The sequence below is a fragment of the Tachypleus tridentatus genome, chromosome 8, assembly GCF_004210375.1.
Source record: "Tachypleus tridentatus isolate NWPU-2018 chromosome 8, ASM421037v1, whole genome shotgun sequence".
Classification (NCBI taxonomy): domain Eukaryota; kingdom Metazoa; phylum Arthropoda; class Merostomata; order Xiphosura; family Limulidae; genus Tachypleus; species Tachypleus tridentatus.
Genome location: NC_134832.1, coordinates 23,918,060 through 23,934,672, shown reverse-complemented (window position 1 = coordinate 23,934,672; position 16,613 = coordinate 23,918,060). Strand labels below are relative to the sequence as shown.

General features: G+C 31.4%; 1 protein-coding gene across 4 annotated transcripts in view; it reads left to right on the top strand.

Moving 5' to 3' along the window:
• The first annotated feature begins 966 nt into the window (after positions 1-966).
• Positions 967-16,613, top strand: part of LOC143258682 (MOB kinase activator 2-like) — a 118,490-nt gene continuing 102,843 nt past the window's right edge. For all 4 annotated transcript variants that reach the window (XM_076518092.1, XM_076518088.1, XM_076518093.1 and 1 more), the window contains exon 1: positions 967-1,167. In XM_076518092.1, coding sequence (XP_076374207.1) covers positions 1,151-1,167 — 17 coding nt within the window. In that variant the 5' untranslated portion in view covers positions 967-1,150. The remainder of the gene's footprint in view (positions 1,168-16,613) is intronic.

Sequence of the window (16,613 nt, the reverse complement as noted above, 5' to 3'; positions counted from 1 at the left end):
CACACATGTCATACAGAACTACCCGGAATAAACTTGTTAACAATTTGTCTCAAATTTTGCCTTTTGCGTTTCTTTTTTTGAAGAGTATACTTTATAAAATGTTATATTCTTAATTTTGTTTAATTTAAAGTTCCAACCAGTGTATATAAAGTAATATCCATGAGTTTTGCCGATCTTACCAATATGATAGACGCTGTCTAACACATCTAAATCCATATTGCATCATCTAGTATTACAAGGCCCACCAATGGCAAAGTGGTGTGTCTGCTGTCTTAAAACGTGGTGGTGGGCAGAGCACAAATAATCTATTGTGTAGCTTTGTGCTTAGCTTCAAACAAACAAAGAAACAGTATTACAGGATATCCATGTATACATATCCTATTATAGATTTATCCAATTCTCACTACCCAATAAGCTTTCATACAGTACCAGAACTCATCGGTTGAGTTGAACGATGGAAGACAAATCATCCTATGAAAAGAGGGTGTTGAGTGAAGATCTTATTTGGCGGTTACTTGTGGGAGAAAAAAAAGATATATCAAAAATGTTTTTTATTACACACTTTTGATTTCGAGTCCCAGTGGGTGCTTTCAGAGAAATTTAGGAAAGGGACATCTGCAGTTGCATTGTCTTTATAGCAATTTTATGCATTTTGGTTTGCCAAATATTTCGCTGGCCTCAGCGTTGAAACTTTAAAACAAATATCCCGTTTTCCTCAACTTTGCAAATATCTTAAGTTATTTAATCAATAATTACATCTATTACAAAAAATAATTATAACAGTAATAAATTTAAACATATTTATTTCTAATATTGGGCTATAAGCTTTATCTTTTTTATTATCATTTTAAGTATGTAGTAAAATTTATATATAATGCATATTATTCGTATTGTTTGAGAAGAAATCAGCTGTTTTTCGAAAGTGCTACCATCTCGTGGATTACATTTGCGCATTACCTGTGCGCATCCAGTTGCAGACGGCCATGTTAGAGTGCGTGATGAGGTCTCTAGGTTGTTTGTGTTGACAAAATACGATAGTTGGAAGTGCAACATCCAGCTGGATTTCAGTTTTTGCAGCACTGATTTTTGGAAGTGTTTTTCATAGCTAAACGACAAACTGGATAGGCTACCGGAGTATCTCCGCGACACCATGGACTGGTTTATGGGGTAAGTGCATTCACAATCTGTTTAAATTTTGTTATATAATACTACACTGTGAGTTTTGGCACAGTGTCAGTATCACTATCCCAGAGTCCCTGCTGTGATAGTTACTTGTAAGTTTTAGGAAGTGTAACTTAAAAAGTTAAAGTACTGTTTTAACTGATAACTCGGGACCTGTGTCAGCGTAATTAAAGTTAACGCTGTCATATAGTGTTTTATAAATTACACTACAAGGACAAAGTTATAATATATTTCAATAATGTTTTGGGAGATTAAGTGTAAAAGTACTAGGACTAGGAGCGTATAGGTTCAACAGAATTTTAACGTTGCATATTGGTAATTATTGGTACGTGTATTTTACAAATAATTTTAAGCCTAGAAATATTCCGTTTATAAATTATAGTACAGTAAAATTATCACATTTACAGGCTTAGTTGACTGTTTTTAGTATAAGCCTAATTTAAAATGGAAATATGCAGTTAGATAGATAATATTAAACTTTAATCACGCTGAGTTTAACAGCAGTAAGTGTAGTTTCCTTTCTTCAAGAAATAATAATCCAGTATTTCTGCAATAAATTTAATTTTCCCAAATGTAAAAGGGAGTTATTGATCTTGGTAGATTGATAGAGAGTTTAAAAATATTATACCTAGTTACCATAAAATGAAGCTAATTTAGGGACTTTAGGGACTAATTTAGGAAATTTTGAAATCATTTGTTTGTGTTAACTGAATGTTTTTAAACCTGGCAAGGTTATTCATACATAAATTACTACAGTCTGTAGATCTGTTACTCCTGAAGGTTCCAGTAGTGAAAATTAAATTCAAATTTAACAAAATTTCAAAATTAGATTATGAAAATTTGTTTTTTTTCTTTGTTGTAGCTTAACATATAAGGTCCAAATCCAGATAGAAAATTATGGCCTTAGATTCTATGAAAATAATTTTTTTGATATTACTAACACATTTCTAGGCTGAACATGACAGGTTATTTTTTATCTTATTAAAATGTATGTATAATGTATAATTGATGATGTTTTGGATTAAAAGAATTAGGAATTTTATGAAGAGTCAAAATTGCTTGTGCTTTAGGATTTCTTATCTTTCTCACTCAGTTGAATGATAAAATTTACTCACTCAAAAATATTCTACCTAGGGAATGATTAGTACTTCTCTGTTCATTTGTTAACCTTTAAACTCTTACTCTTTAAAAAAACAAAACTGAGTCAGAATCACTTTTGAAATTTGAGATGTACTATTACTTTTTATTAGATTTAGCTGTAAGTAATTAATTTATGAAAATCTTCTTCAGATCTGTTTATAAAATTATATGAATTCAACTACTACTAAATTTTTAAAATTGATCAATCATATTGTTCAAGGTAATAGCTTGTTATTGTTAATTATTTTTCAATACAAACAAAGCATCAAGGTTCTTCTAGTCTAAGTATTAACTCCTGAGATCATATTAGTAACATTAGCAGTAATATTCACATTTTTGTTTCATGTGTTAAATAATACCATCAAAGAATGTTTTAAATAAAACTACTTCTCAAATGTTTGAGCAGAATTTGTAAGGAATACTAAAAACATTACATGTATCAACACTTAAAAAGTGCCCAAACAAAAATTCCACAGTTTTCATTATCTTTATTTGGTTAGTACTTCATTCAATTACGTGGTGCTTTAGTTACCTATGAAGTAGTTAAAAATAATTTTAGGCAAGTGGGAACTTGATTGTGGCCTCAGGTTCTATGGAAAGATACTTATGTTTGTTGTTTATTTATGTACTTAAAACATTTGGATCATTAATTTGTCTCCTAGAAATTCTGACTTTACTCTTTGAATGTTTTTGTTGCAGTTTAATTGAATAAAGAATACTGAATTAATATAATAAATTGAAATATTACGTTTAATTAAAGTGATTATAATATTTCCAGAAATTAGAAAGCTTTAAAACAAAACAACTCTCAAAATGTAAACCTTTATCAAAGCTTCTGTGGTCTTCTGGTATTATTGGGCTGCAGATCTTTGAAAAGAAAAAATGTAAAAATATTTTGTGCTAATACCAAAACATTAGGATAAGAAACTATCTGAAGTAAACTTAAACAGATCTTATCTGTGTAAACTTTCAGTGATGTTAGAGTCTAAATGCATTGGTAGTTTGTTATATATACGTTACTCAAGACACTGTTTATCTTATATAACTAATATATTTGGGACCATGTATAATGTAGTCAACATTTATAAGACAAACAGATTTAAAAAGTGTTCTGAAATGAGAATAGATGAGCAACATTTCCATCTGTATACCTTTATTAGAATATATAAAAAAATTATTTATGGGTTTAATCAGAAGCATTGCTACATTTGGCAGTAAACATATTTATTCATGTATCTGAGCTTGAAGAAACATCCTACTTATATCAGTATGTCAACGTTTTGTCTATAGTGTTTGGTATTATGTTTTTCCAAGAACCCATAGAGAATGTGGTGGACTTGCTAGAAATGTACACTCCAAACTTGACAACTACTAACTATATAACAGCAACCACCAAAGTAACCAGTATTTTTGTATTTAAATCAATAATTGTTGTTTTCATCTGATATTTGCCTGATTTTTGTGGGTTTTTTTTTACATTGGCATTTGAAGTGCATGAATATCTATGTGAACTAAAAGTAATTTCAGACTTCTCAATAAACACTATATCTTTTAATTTGAGGACAGTTGAATATATTTATCTTTAATTGGTTTTTATTGTATATTCATGTAAAAACTTAATTTGTTTATAACTTTATGAAAATGTCCAAATTTTCATTTTTAGTAGGAATACAGCAATTGTAGATTACATTTAGCCTCAGCATAAGCAATTTTAAATAGTGTAACTGTGTGACAGATGTATTTCTTCATTTAAGGCTGTTTTAAAAGTACTGAACAAAAACAGTAATTGAAAAAATATTTTGAAGAATGAGGGAAGAGTGTTACATCTATAAGAAATAGTGGGATAGGGAACATCAAAGTATCAAATGACTTATGAAACAAAGTTTTAAATGTGTTCTGTAAATGGGGAAAAGGAAATCTTGACACCACAATCACAATATAATTGCATTTTATATTATTACAAGATTAGTCACATCGATAATTTAAATAGGACTGACTCTAAACACTTTCAATTAGAATTTTCTTAAGTGTTGTTTAGTACAATTTTGTCATTTAGAAACATTTTATTCTTAAATTTGCAAGAACAAAAATGAAAGTTATTATAAACATTGATGTAAAAAAGCAAAACATTCACAAGATACTGTATACCCTTGAGAGAAAAAGCCTTATATACTTATATATATGAAGCTTGTGAAATGTTCGTGAGTGAGCAAGTTGGTATGTTGTATTTGTAATTTTTTATCTCGGATTTACTCGAGACTTAAGAACTTGCCTGTTTTTCTTTAAAATATTATTATGAACATGACGATGCTACAGAATTATTATTATTCCATAGCCGACCATATGTCCTTAGCATGTTACCTATTGAAGGGAAAATAAAGTTCACCTTTTAAAGAAAAAAAAGTTTCATAATTGTGTAGAAATACATGTAGTACAGATTTTTTCTAACATTTTTAAACATTTTCTTTTGCAAGTATACCAAATGATTTTGTAAAATATCTAGTTTTTCACTTAGCATGATCATGTAAAAATGTGCATAATGAAAGAGAGGATAGTTTCAATTTATCTTTTTGTTTCAAACTTTCATTAAACAAAATTAGTACGAAAACTATTCAAAGTTGCTGTAGTGATGTAAAAAAAATTTACAATACAGTCTTGTCTATATATATCTTTGTATGTTTAATATGCAAGAACAGTTTCTTTCCAAATGCTTTCAAAATGTTCAATAATATATTAAACTGTTATATTTATATACATTTTTTAACTAAGTATTTTCTGTTGTGGAATTCAAAATATTTTTTCATATAAAATGGCAAAAATTATCTTGTTATTTGGTATTGAAAGTATCATGCTATCCTTAAGTCAGTATCCAAGTGGTTTATACACACATCTGATTATCTTGTGCACTGCAGTTGCAGTTGTGAAAACACTTTTTGTAATTTATGCTTGTTGGAAGCAGAAATTAATCCATGATTTATTATAGAAGTGTAGCATCTTTTTCATTGAAATTTTGAATTCTTGGTGATTTATTTTGGAACCTTGTAAGAAATCAGTGACAGTTTGCAAAATGTATTAGAATATTAATTAGTGTCCTTGGAAATGCTTATTTTGGCAAACACATAAAAATGTAGGCTGTAACATCATGTAGCTTAAAATACTTCCAGTTTGTCAGTCTTTTAGGATACAAAAACTATAGGAACATTTTCATTCAAAAATACAATAGGAGTTCTTAAAAACTAAAACATTCTTGTACCAAGTGGAGTTAATTTGTAATGAGCACAAAGCTACAGGAATTTATCTCCCTTTTGTGTTTAATAAGATTTTGTAATAGAAAATATGTGAATGTTTCACTTACTCAAAAATTAAATTTATTTTGCATTGTTGCTTACATACGCTTTATTTTTACTAAATATTTTAACAGGAAGAAGTTCTTTGGTGCACAAGTGGAGTTTTAATTAGTAACAGATGTAAGATATTGAAATAACTATAATATTTTAGTAAAGAACATGACAGTTGGAGAAAGACCTGAAATTTTAAAAATTAAGAAATCAGTGACATTGAAGAAGTTATTTGGCCAAGTACAGTAAGAAAAAAATTGTATATATAGTTGTTTATATATAATACAGAATTGGTTATCTTTACATGCATACTGACAGGAGACAGAATAAATAGGTTTATGTTTTTATATGATATAAGATATATCCTTATTACATAAGACACTTGTACTTGCATAAGAAATAACTTACACACATAGGTATCTTATCAAAATATATTTTTAGTTTACCTGTTCTGATAAGATACACATATATACTTCTGTGCATTTTATGCAGCAGGGATCCCTACTACTTAAGTGTATAGCAAGATAAATTGCCTATTGTCTACTGTGTCAGACAGTATGCATTGTTGCATGTAAGGCATATACATGTATGTGTGTTTTGTACAAAATATACTTATACTTATTTGTGGTGAGAAAGTAGAATAGAGATGATGTCTTATATACCTTTATTAGATATTATTCGCTTCTGTGTGCTGAGAGAACTAGTATGCCTGGAGTAAAATATACTGTGTAGAGCAGCATTGACTATTTATTTGACACACCTGTGTTGTATAATATACAATGGCATAATAGTAAATATTTTTGCAACAAGATAGTTATGTAGTAACAGTATGCAGGGATTTGGTTTACAAAACAATCTGCAATTTGCAATTATACAGTGGGCGAATGAAATCGCAAAGTAACTAGAAAAAGCCTCTACAATGTACAGTACTTTCACTCAGCTTATAAGGAACTGAAATTAATAAAAATATTTTGGCAGCTTTTTTCATAAATCATCGTATTGTTGACAAGACAGGGAGAAAAAAAAAGTAATAAAGAAAATAAAGGAGATATTTTATTAGCGATTAAGATTTTTACTAGTGTGAATTGAATTTTGTTGAAAGGTAAAAATTACACTTTTTTTTCACGAAAACCCGTTGTTTTTGGAAAAAAAAGTTGCATTGATTCTACAGTAAAAGAAAGAGCAAGTCGTTCAATTCAATATCGTCCCATGTTAGTCCTAGTGCTTTGTATTTTCAAATCACTTGTAATTTCTTATAAGTAACAGCGGAAACTCCATATTATCAATTATGTCGAAATTTCAACAATAAAAATATATAATTGAATGGTTAAAAGTTTTATACGTTTTTTAGCATAAGAGTAAATTTTGTCAGAAACGTTGATTCGTTATTATTTTCAAGATCTGTAAAGTCAGAGGTGTAGAATGAGGACTTTTCAGCTGCCCAAAGAATTTAAGTGATAGTCAAGAATTTGTTCAATAAATCAAAAACTAGTGAACCTTTTAGAACATTAGAGTGGCGATCGAGTCCCCCTACCCTTTTGCTGGCTATCTCTTTTCAAACATGATAAATTGAAGGTAAGTTATGATCTAAGTTGTTCTAACAACGGATATTAACAGTAAAACATTAGAGCATTAAATGTTTGGGATCCTACACCACAAGTTTTGTTTTTAAATTTTTAGGATAACTGTATGTTTTCCCAAAAACCTGTGGCATCAAATAAAAAGCAACACCATATTTTTTACTTTGTTTTTTTTTTTGTTAGTGCTTATTTTTCAAAAACGTATTATTTAAGATCGCTCTTAATACTGTGCTATAACACACAAACTTACTAAGCTTGTTTTAAAATAAACATAAGACAAACCTATGTTTAACGAGTCGTACTCTTCTACAGACGTTATTATAATAGTGTAAAATTTTGCGTAGCTGCAGTGAAGCTGTTTCTAAGTGTATCTCGTTGTTCTGCCACGTAACTCTTGAGCAAAGCGAAACTTCTATTATAAGCACGTGTCGAGGAAAACGTTGTACTGATGATCCTTATCTGATAGGTACGAATAAAGCTGCAGTTTGTGTTTTGAGTTTTGCGTATAAAAGTTTAATTGCATGTTGTCTACGTTTTGTATTATATGAATCTCGCTTTTTATTACTAAGTCTAATCACCTTTACCATATTGTTATTGTAATTCATTCGTTTTAACAAGTTACCAGTTAATAACCAGAGCGAGGTTTATATGAAGTTTTAAATTCATATGTTAATCTTTTAGAATCTTTGAATGAGTTTTAACGGTACAAGTATTGTTCGTAGATGATTTCCTTCTAAAATTCTGCAAGTCCATGACACCTCTCGGCCTTATTAGGCCTTTGAATACAATGTCAAAGACAGTTTTAATTTTGTTTTTTTCTTAAAGCAAAGCCACATCGGGCTATCTACTGAGTCCACCGAGTGGAATCGAACTCCTCATTTTAGCGTTGTAAATCCGTAGACTTACCGCTGTACTAGCGGGGGGCTTTTAATTTTGTATGAAATTATCTGATATCATATTGTCATTAAGGAATATTTTTCTTAACAAATTAAATTGATTAACCCGGTATACAGCATTTTCCTATCAAATTAGGACCCGGCATGGGTTAAGACGTTCGACTCGTAATCTGAGGATCGCGGATTCGAATCCCCGTCGCACCAAACATGCTCGCCCTTTCAGCTGTGGGGGCGATATAAAGTGTCGGTCAATCCCACTATTATTTGGTAAAAGAGTAGCCCAAGAGTTGGCGTTGGGTGGTGATGACTAACTGCCTTCCCTCTAATCTTACACTGCTAAATTAGGGACGGCTAGCGCAGATAGCCCTGGTGTAGCTTTGCGCGAAATTCAAAACAAACTCGAAACAGCTCAATGTGCTCTTCTCAGTATGATAGTATGACACCTAGCGACAATAGAAGGAAGTGATCAATTAAGAAATTATAATATGCGTAAAGCGTATATTTTTGGTTTTCGTTCAGCGTAACTATATATTAAACTGTAGAATAAGAATTCCAAAATAACTTTGAACTGAAAACACGTACCCATGAAATTTGCCTAAATTTTCTGCACGTTAGAAGGAATTTTCGACGCTTTATCTTGTTTCTTAAATTTTTCGTTTTAAATCTCTCTCAAATAAAACATCCTTCCTCAACATCTTGTCGCTTGAACATAATCGTATGTTTTTTCACCAGAAAAGAAAAATATTCATGCACAAAAATCCTTGATAACATATAAAAATAAAGATTCACTGAGAAAATAAGAAACAAATTAAAATACTTAGTCATATAAATGTTCACTGTTTGTTTATTTTAGATCAATAAAAACGTTTATTTTCAGTCATGGAAACTGATGATAGATACACCTGTTTACACAAATATGTATATACGTACAAAGGTTTTTCAAGTTTAAGATCTTGTGCATGACGCATTAAATGCTGTTAGACATTTGTTTTTATCAGTCCTGTTATGTGAACAGTACAGAATCACATGCCATTTGAAGTTCTGACACGAAAAGCAGAATAGGAAAATTATCTTCTGTTCGAAATGTTCCTTTTTTAATGGGTTTAACATGATTTATACGTACGTACATATCAAAAATATTGTATTTATTTTCAATACCAACCTAATGGGTGGTACTGCGAGTTGCTGTTTAAAATTTTTAAAACAAATCATTTGTATTTCTTGGTCGGATTCTTTCTGAGAGAATGCAAGAAAAAGGGATATTTACAGTAGAATATTAGTATATACAGTTAAATATTTTTATTTATGCATACTTAATTCATACGATGAGGTAAGCCTGCAAGAAAATATATTGAAAAATGTACGTACACTATCATTGCGATTGGAACTTAATTAGAATGGGCTCCAAACTACATGTTAGTTAATTTACAGGCGTCTTCATTTTCCACAGTGGAATGTTGTAGCAACGAAAAATAATTTTCTAACACGAAAAGCCATATCAGTGAAGCTGGACATTTCTCATCGTATCGTTATCTACATAATGAATAAAGATCCCAGGTTCGAAGGTTTAAAATTACCAGTTTACAAGTCTTCCAGCCACATCTAATGTTTTCTTGAGAAGGATGGGCGAAGGAACTGGAATCTCAACTAATGTGTTTGAGTATATATTTTTCTAGTTTCCTAGTATAGTTCCAGCTGACTGTGTTAATGGTTAGCCTAGTGTGCACTTGGAAGGCATAGGTTTAAGACTTTTACAAGTTGCGTAAGGCTACAAAAGAGGAGTGAAACAGTATCGACATAAATGTTTCCTGAAGAATTCTGATGTTTGGGGAAAAACGGTACCTATAGTTTAGAACCATTCAGAGGAGAAGATATGGAGTACGATACTGTGGAGAGTACCGTCTTCAGTTCTAGTATGTTAAACTATCAACATTTCCAAAAGTGTAAATAACCTCCCTTGTCTCTGTACATGTACCAAATTTTACAATATAATTCAAAATTCTTTATTAATTTCAAGTACCTAGTTTTGTATCATCGTCTATGAAAAATCTACCTAATGTGTAGAATAAATGTGATTGCTTTTCAGTTAACTGTTGACTAAAAATATTTTGAAGTAATAAGTTAATGACTGATATTTTAAAGAAACGAATATAAGGAAGTACTTCAGGTCTGAAGTTTTACAGGGTGGAGTCATGTTGAGGATTTGTGATAACGATTTGTACATCCAATCACCTTGTTCCTGTCCATCCACATGGCTCAAGACTACACTGGTGGAAAGCTCGAATCTTTTCTTTTTGTAATTCATTTGATTTTAATGGTTTTTCAATTGCAGATTGCGTCTCAAATTAGCAGCTTTTTAGAGGGTCATATTAGTAGCCCTTCAAATATTAAATTGACGTTTTCAAGGTCTTAAATATGTCCAAGACAGGGAAGTTTAGTGTCCCGAAGAAAGGGATAACTTGTACGTTAATCTATATCAGAGACTGAAGGTTTAACAACTTGTGACTCATTGCAACTAAATATTAGAGTTGTAAGCAAGATAACTCAGTCGGATTTTCATACCCAAAACACATAGCCTAAAGGAAAATGTAAGAGTTGCATGAAATATGAAAAGTAGAAGCACCTCATTTACTTTGAAATTTATCATTGACCTGCTAGTTAAACAGCATTTTAGAAAAATCCAAAGTTTTTGTGTTGGTTGTACATTTTAACAATAGTGGCTAAGATAACAAGTGGAGAGTCGGGAAAAATGCGAAGGTGGTCTTTGGAATACTGTCAAGTTAATGTTACTTGAATGAAAAAGAGCATTATGTTAATATTGCTATTATCAAGTTAATGAATTGATGCTATGAGGAAATATCGGCCTTGGAAAACTGATGCTAATAGGACAAAGACAAACCATTCAGCTACAAGCCGATGTCAAAATTCACGACGTACCGTTCAAAGACATCTCTATTGAACGTTTGTGTTTTTTAGACTTATCAAAAAAAATATTGTTGGTGGAATCTTTAAAAGCAAGATTTTAAAATGTACCTTTTCCCCATCACGTAAACTATTAATTTGGTCGGTGGTGGGGTGAGAGACCCAGTTTATTTTTTATTTTAAGCACAATTCTACGCGTCGGGCTATCTATGCTGTGCGATCATGGATTTCGAAACTCGGTTTTTAACGTTATAAGCTATCAGACTTATCACTGAGCCACTGTAGGTCATTTATTTTTGGATTTGCCATATGTCACCGAGTTGGACCAATTTTGGGGAGTTTGACACCTTGTTAATAACCCTGGTAATGACAAGCCATAGAATATAATCAAGCCTTCCGTGGTGATTAATTGCATTATATCTGTATATGTCGATTTATTAGCCTAATTTCACTGTAAATAATCGATGTTACGTTTTTTTTTACAATTCCCGTAAATGTCAGTAATTCCTCGTGTGAAATAATTATATTTTATTCTAATAAAATACGTAATTTTTAAACTTCATAAATCAACATATAGGCTTGAACCTACTAATCTACTTTTTTAAAAAATCGTAAAAGAAAGGCCGGCACGATTTGTTAGTTAGGACGCTCGACTCGCAATCAGTGGGTTGCGTGTCGGAATCATCACTGCACATGCTTGCCCTATCAGCTGGGAATTATAATATTAAGGTCAATTCCATTGATCGATGGTAAAATAGCAGTTTAAGAGTTGGCAGTGGGTAGTGTTTACTGTCTATCTTCTCTCTGTTGTATCACCACTAAATTATGGACGACTAGCGCAGATAATTCTCGAGTTGCTTCGTGCGAAATTCGAAACAAAACAAACTTCTCAGAAATCTTTTAATTGGAAACATAATGTTTAACTTTATTCATTTTTAAGAACACCGTGAAATTACTCAACAAAAGAGAATACACATTAAAAAGGTTTTGTGATATAGCCAGCATTGTAATGTACTCTGAATCTCACTGCGTGTTCTTAGCTTGGAAGCTTAAAATAACCTCCAACAAAAGACGTGATACAAAAAATCAATAACCCAAAGCTCGTTATAATACATGGTTTAATTTTAATTATCGAAGATTCGCCCCATTGGAAAATGAAAACTATTTTTTTACTCGATTTTTAAACCACGTTGTTTGGAACTGTCTTAGGTAATTGTTTCTGTGCTAAGCTTGCATTCTGATATAAAAATAGAGAGAGGAAATTTAAAACGCTTATTCTGGATTAAAAATAGTTACAGATTTACAACTCTTCACTGTAAAAATAGGTGTAATAATACTGGATACGTTTTTTTTTTCCTTTTTCAAACTGCGACATATAAAACCCTTGCGACCACGTTGAAAAAAATGTAACTTAGTGCATGAAATGAGCATAAGCAAATAACCGTTTTATCAAATGCTGAGTGTGTGTTGTTATCATGCGTTAAATTTAGCATTTTAGTAAACATGCACAGCTTTTGATAAATCAAGAGCTCGACCAAAGTAAGTTGTTTTTTTTTGTATGCTTTTAACTGATTATTTTCGTCTGTTTCAGAAATAGAGCTGAAAATATCGTCAGCTTTGTTCTAGGTACTCCCAATTCAGCCTTCATGAAATAGAAACCGGTCATACTTGTTCACATGTTCTGACGTCTGTTATCGTGAGCCACTTGTGTGGTGTTAGAAACAAGCATGGTTATGACCTCGTGTGAACAGTCAATTTGAACCAATGCAACTTTGAGACAGCCTTGACTAGGCCAACGGTATTTACCAAGACATATACAGTAACATATGCGTTTGTGAATGCGGGTGTTAGTGTATTAGAGAAAAAGAAAACTTGTAAAATACCTTTCAAAGAAAATGATTGAACTTCAAGAACATGCAGCAAGTATTACCGGTTAATTTAGTTTGTTTTTTCTTATGAATATACATTTTTCATTTTAAAACCATAGTTTAATCTTACCTTTAATTTTTAAAAGTCTACGTATGATCCCAACATTAATTACTTGAAAACACTTATGCGTTCATAATTATAATTTCAATTAATTTCACTGTTATGTACTTCTGAATTCCGTAGATACTTTTCGCACCAACCTGTGCTTTGTACGTAATTTTATTTAAGTCCTATATCTACATTACTGATTTGGTTTCAGTCTCTCTTGATGAGTTCAAATTGTGCATATATTATGTGCATGTGGACATAGTGGTCAGCTGACTGAGGGTCAGTTTCCATATGTAATACCACTGAACACGCTGTGCACTTTCAACTGTGGAAGAGTTATAAAAGTGACAATCAATTTCCACCCCGCCCTTTTTTTTTTTCTTTTTTTTTTCAGAAAGAGCCGGACAAAGGCCCTGCAGCGATGGGTGCTGCTGGCTAGTTGCCTTCCACTTGGTGAGTAGTTCAAAATTAACGTCAGCTGTATCTTAACCCTTGCAGTCTTTGACCTATTTATATAGCTCACATGCTTTCAGGTTAAATGTTTCACTTCTAAATAAATAAAATTAAAAAAGAAGACGAGTCAATGATTTGTTTATTTCAGCAACTGTTGCTCCATTTCTCTCAACCCAGTGCTTTTTAATTAATCTTCCATCTCTTTTTTTGTTGACATTAAAATGAATAATGTAACATTTTGTGTTGGAGTTAAAACTGAGGAATTATTTGTAATTTTACAGGCAATTGAGAGGTAGATCGATAAACTTCGTATCAAAATTTCATAAATGTTGGCTTATTTTCAGTACAGAAATATCTTGTACTTCAGTGAAACAAAATCAAACTGATAGTCTACGGTTGTTTGAAAGTGTGATTTGCAGTTGTCGAAATCAGAGTGCATGTGTTTACGAACTTCTTGAAAAGATCAAATACATTATTCCGATCACTAACACTGAATATTATACAGGATTGAACTGTATGTCAGAGTGATTCATGAAAAAAATCTCTTCCTTTTGGTGAACTGTTAAATATAAATATGAAGAATAACATCAAACATTATATACATACGACATATTTGTTTTAATATTCTGATTTGTCAAGGATTATCCTGTTTTACAGAAAAGTCTTGCTGAAAAGAAACTAAAATTTAACAGTGAACTGAAAAACGTAAGCTTATCGTTTTGATAGAACCTTCGGTATTAACTTCTCCACAAGTATTTTTCATACTAAAAAAACTGGAATTGGCACGGTCTGATGGTTAGAGTGCTCGAGTCGCAGGTTCGAATTCCGTCACCGAACATTCTCGCCCTTTCATCTCTAGAAGCATTAAGTTATGACGGTCAATCCCACTTTTCATTGGTAAACAGTAGTCGAGAGTCGACGGTGCATAGTGTTGACTAGTTACTTTTCTCTAGCCTTTTACCTCTAAATTAGGAGTGGCTAACGCAGATGGATCTTGAGTAGATTTGGCCGAGATTCAGAACACGATGCTAAAAACTGTTTGATAATTATCACGTAAAATCTTTCATAATCTTCAATCCTTCCTTACCCTGGAGCCTCAAAGACTTGTAACGTGAGATGTTCCAATGAATGCACTCGTATAAAACAGCTGTTGTACATAATTGTGTGTTGCTGACGTATTATTAGCACGTTTTACTAGAAGGATTTCGCGTGATTTTTCAACAGAGGGGTTTTCTGTTTCACTTACTTGCTTATTTCTCAATCTTAACATTACTGTGTTGGGGTTTTACGAGTTTAATCTAGAATTTTGCTTGCCTTGAACATTTTATTGATGATTAGTATAAACTCAGTCTATATAAAAATATTTCGAGCTGAGTTCAAGCCTTTTAAGTTTATGATTAGGGAATAATAGTGAAATATTTTAAATTAATTTAAATACTAAATGTGATGGTAATACTAGAAATATCAGACAAACCCTTCCTATTGCGAGTTCGTGTCTTGTAATGGAGAATTCATAAGTTTGAGTTACACTTTTTGTGTTCAAGTTTGAGCCGACTAAAACTTTTATGCAAGGCCCAATGCAGTTCTAAGTATGGTTTGAAGAAAGGGATAGACAAAGAGAAAGAAAGATATATTTTAAAGTTGTACAATAATATTTCATAATATTTACAAATTTAATTCATTCATCAATTAAAAAAAACTAACATTTTTCTAATTTATTGTGTAAAATCAGTAATTCTAAGTGATTTCCTGCTTAGCAATCAATAATATCAGTTTATAACACAAAGGATGCACCAGAATGAAATCTTGTTTCTGGAAGGAAGTCTATAGCACGGTTTTATGAGTAGCATAGAGAAGTATGGGAAAGGCTTTAAAGAGACAAATTAATATATTAGCTTATAGGAGTGTGGCAAAAGCTGTAAAGTGTGACGGATTTACTATTATGTATTTATTTTACTATCTTTGTTTCAGTTTAATATATGTTTAGAAACATTGCGAAAGCCCTGCCTGTTCTCTAAATTTATACAAGATTCTCGAGCAAAAGAATCAACAATGTACGATGTGCGAATGTAAAATACGAGTATTGATGCCTTAGCTGAAATTTTTAGAAAATCTCATCTCAAGCACACAAAAAGTAACCAATGCAAAGCGGCGAGGCAGTTTAATATTATTGGTCTGCTGCAGGCAATATGCTATAAACCTCGGAAGCTATAATTGTAGTTAACGCTTATTAATCGGGAAAGTACAAATAATTGACAAGGAACGTTTATATATTTCGAACATTACGAACCATTCAGCTTCAGGAACTTAACTACGACAACATTAGATATGTCTTCCTCTATGAAAAGTAAGCTTATAAACCGTATTAGGCCAGCCAAGAATAGAGCTAGTTAGCTTTCCCGTTAAGAGAAGTGTGTAACTGTGTATCAACGTAGAATTATTTCGCTCTCCGTGAACTGTCGATAAAAAATTCAGTTTCAGGCCAGGTGGAAGATTCAGTATTGTTTGAATGTTTGTAAAACTTTTGTATATAAAGCATTATTTGTAAATAACCGTTATTATAAATCGTATCGTTGTTTGCACATTAAAATATGTTTGTGTTAAGAAAGGAAATTGTGTGTATCAATCTCGTTGGTAAATTCAGCTAACTTCTAAATTCGAGTTAGTTTCTGGCTGTTTGAAATTATAATACGTAACAAGAGACAAACTGATATAATAATAACAAATAGAATTATGGAAAATGCCATAAAACAAAAATTAATATAAAAATAGCAAAAGAAGTATGGAAAAGACAAAAGATATATATTAATATAACAATAACAGATAGCAGTTTTATTTTCAGTAACAATTTCCTGTCCTTCCACTATATTGAACAATAATGCTTGTCAAACTTAGGGATTGAAGAGATATACACGTACAAAATAGGAACTTTTACCCAATTTATATTCAATTCTTTTGGTCTTTTAACTTAGATTTTTGTTTCATCTGTTGTCATTCATGAAACTGAATGAGAAAAGAATGTTTTATTTATAAACGAAACAGGATACAATCTATGCATTCTTTTGCATAAAAATGGATACATTATGCGTCATGTTTTTGATCATTTTAAGGAAACATAATTCGAT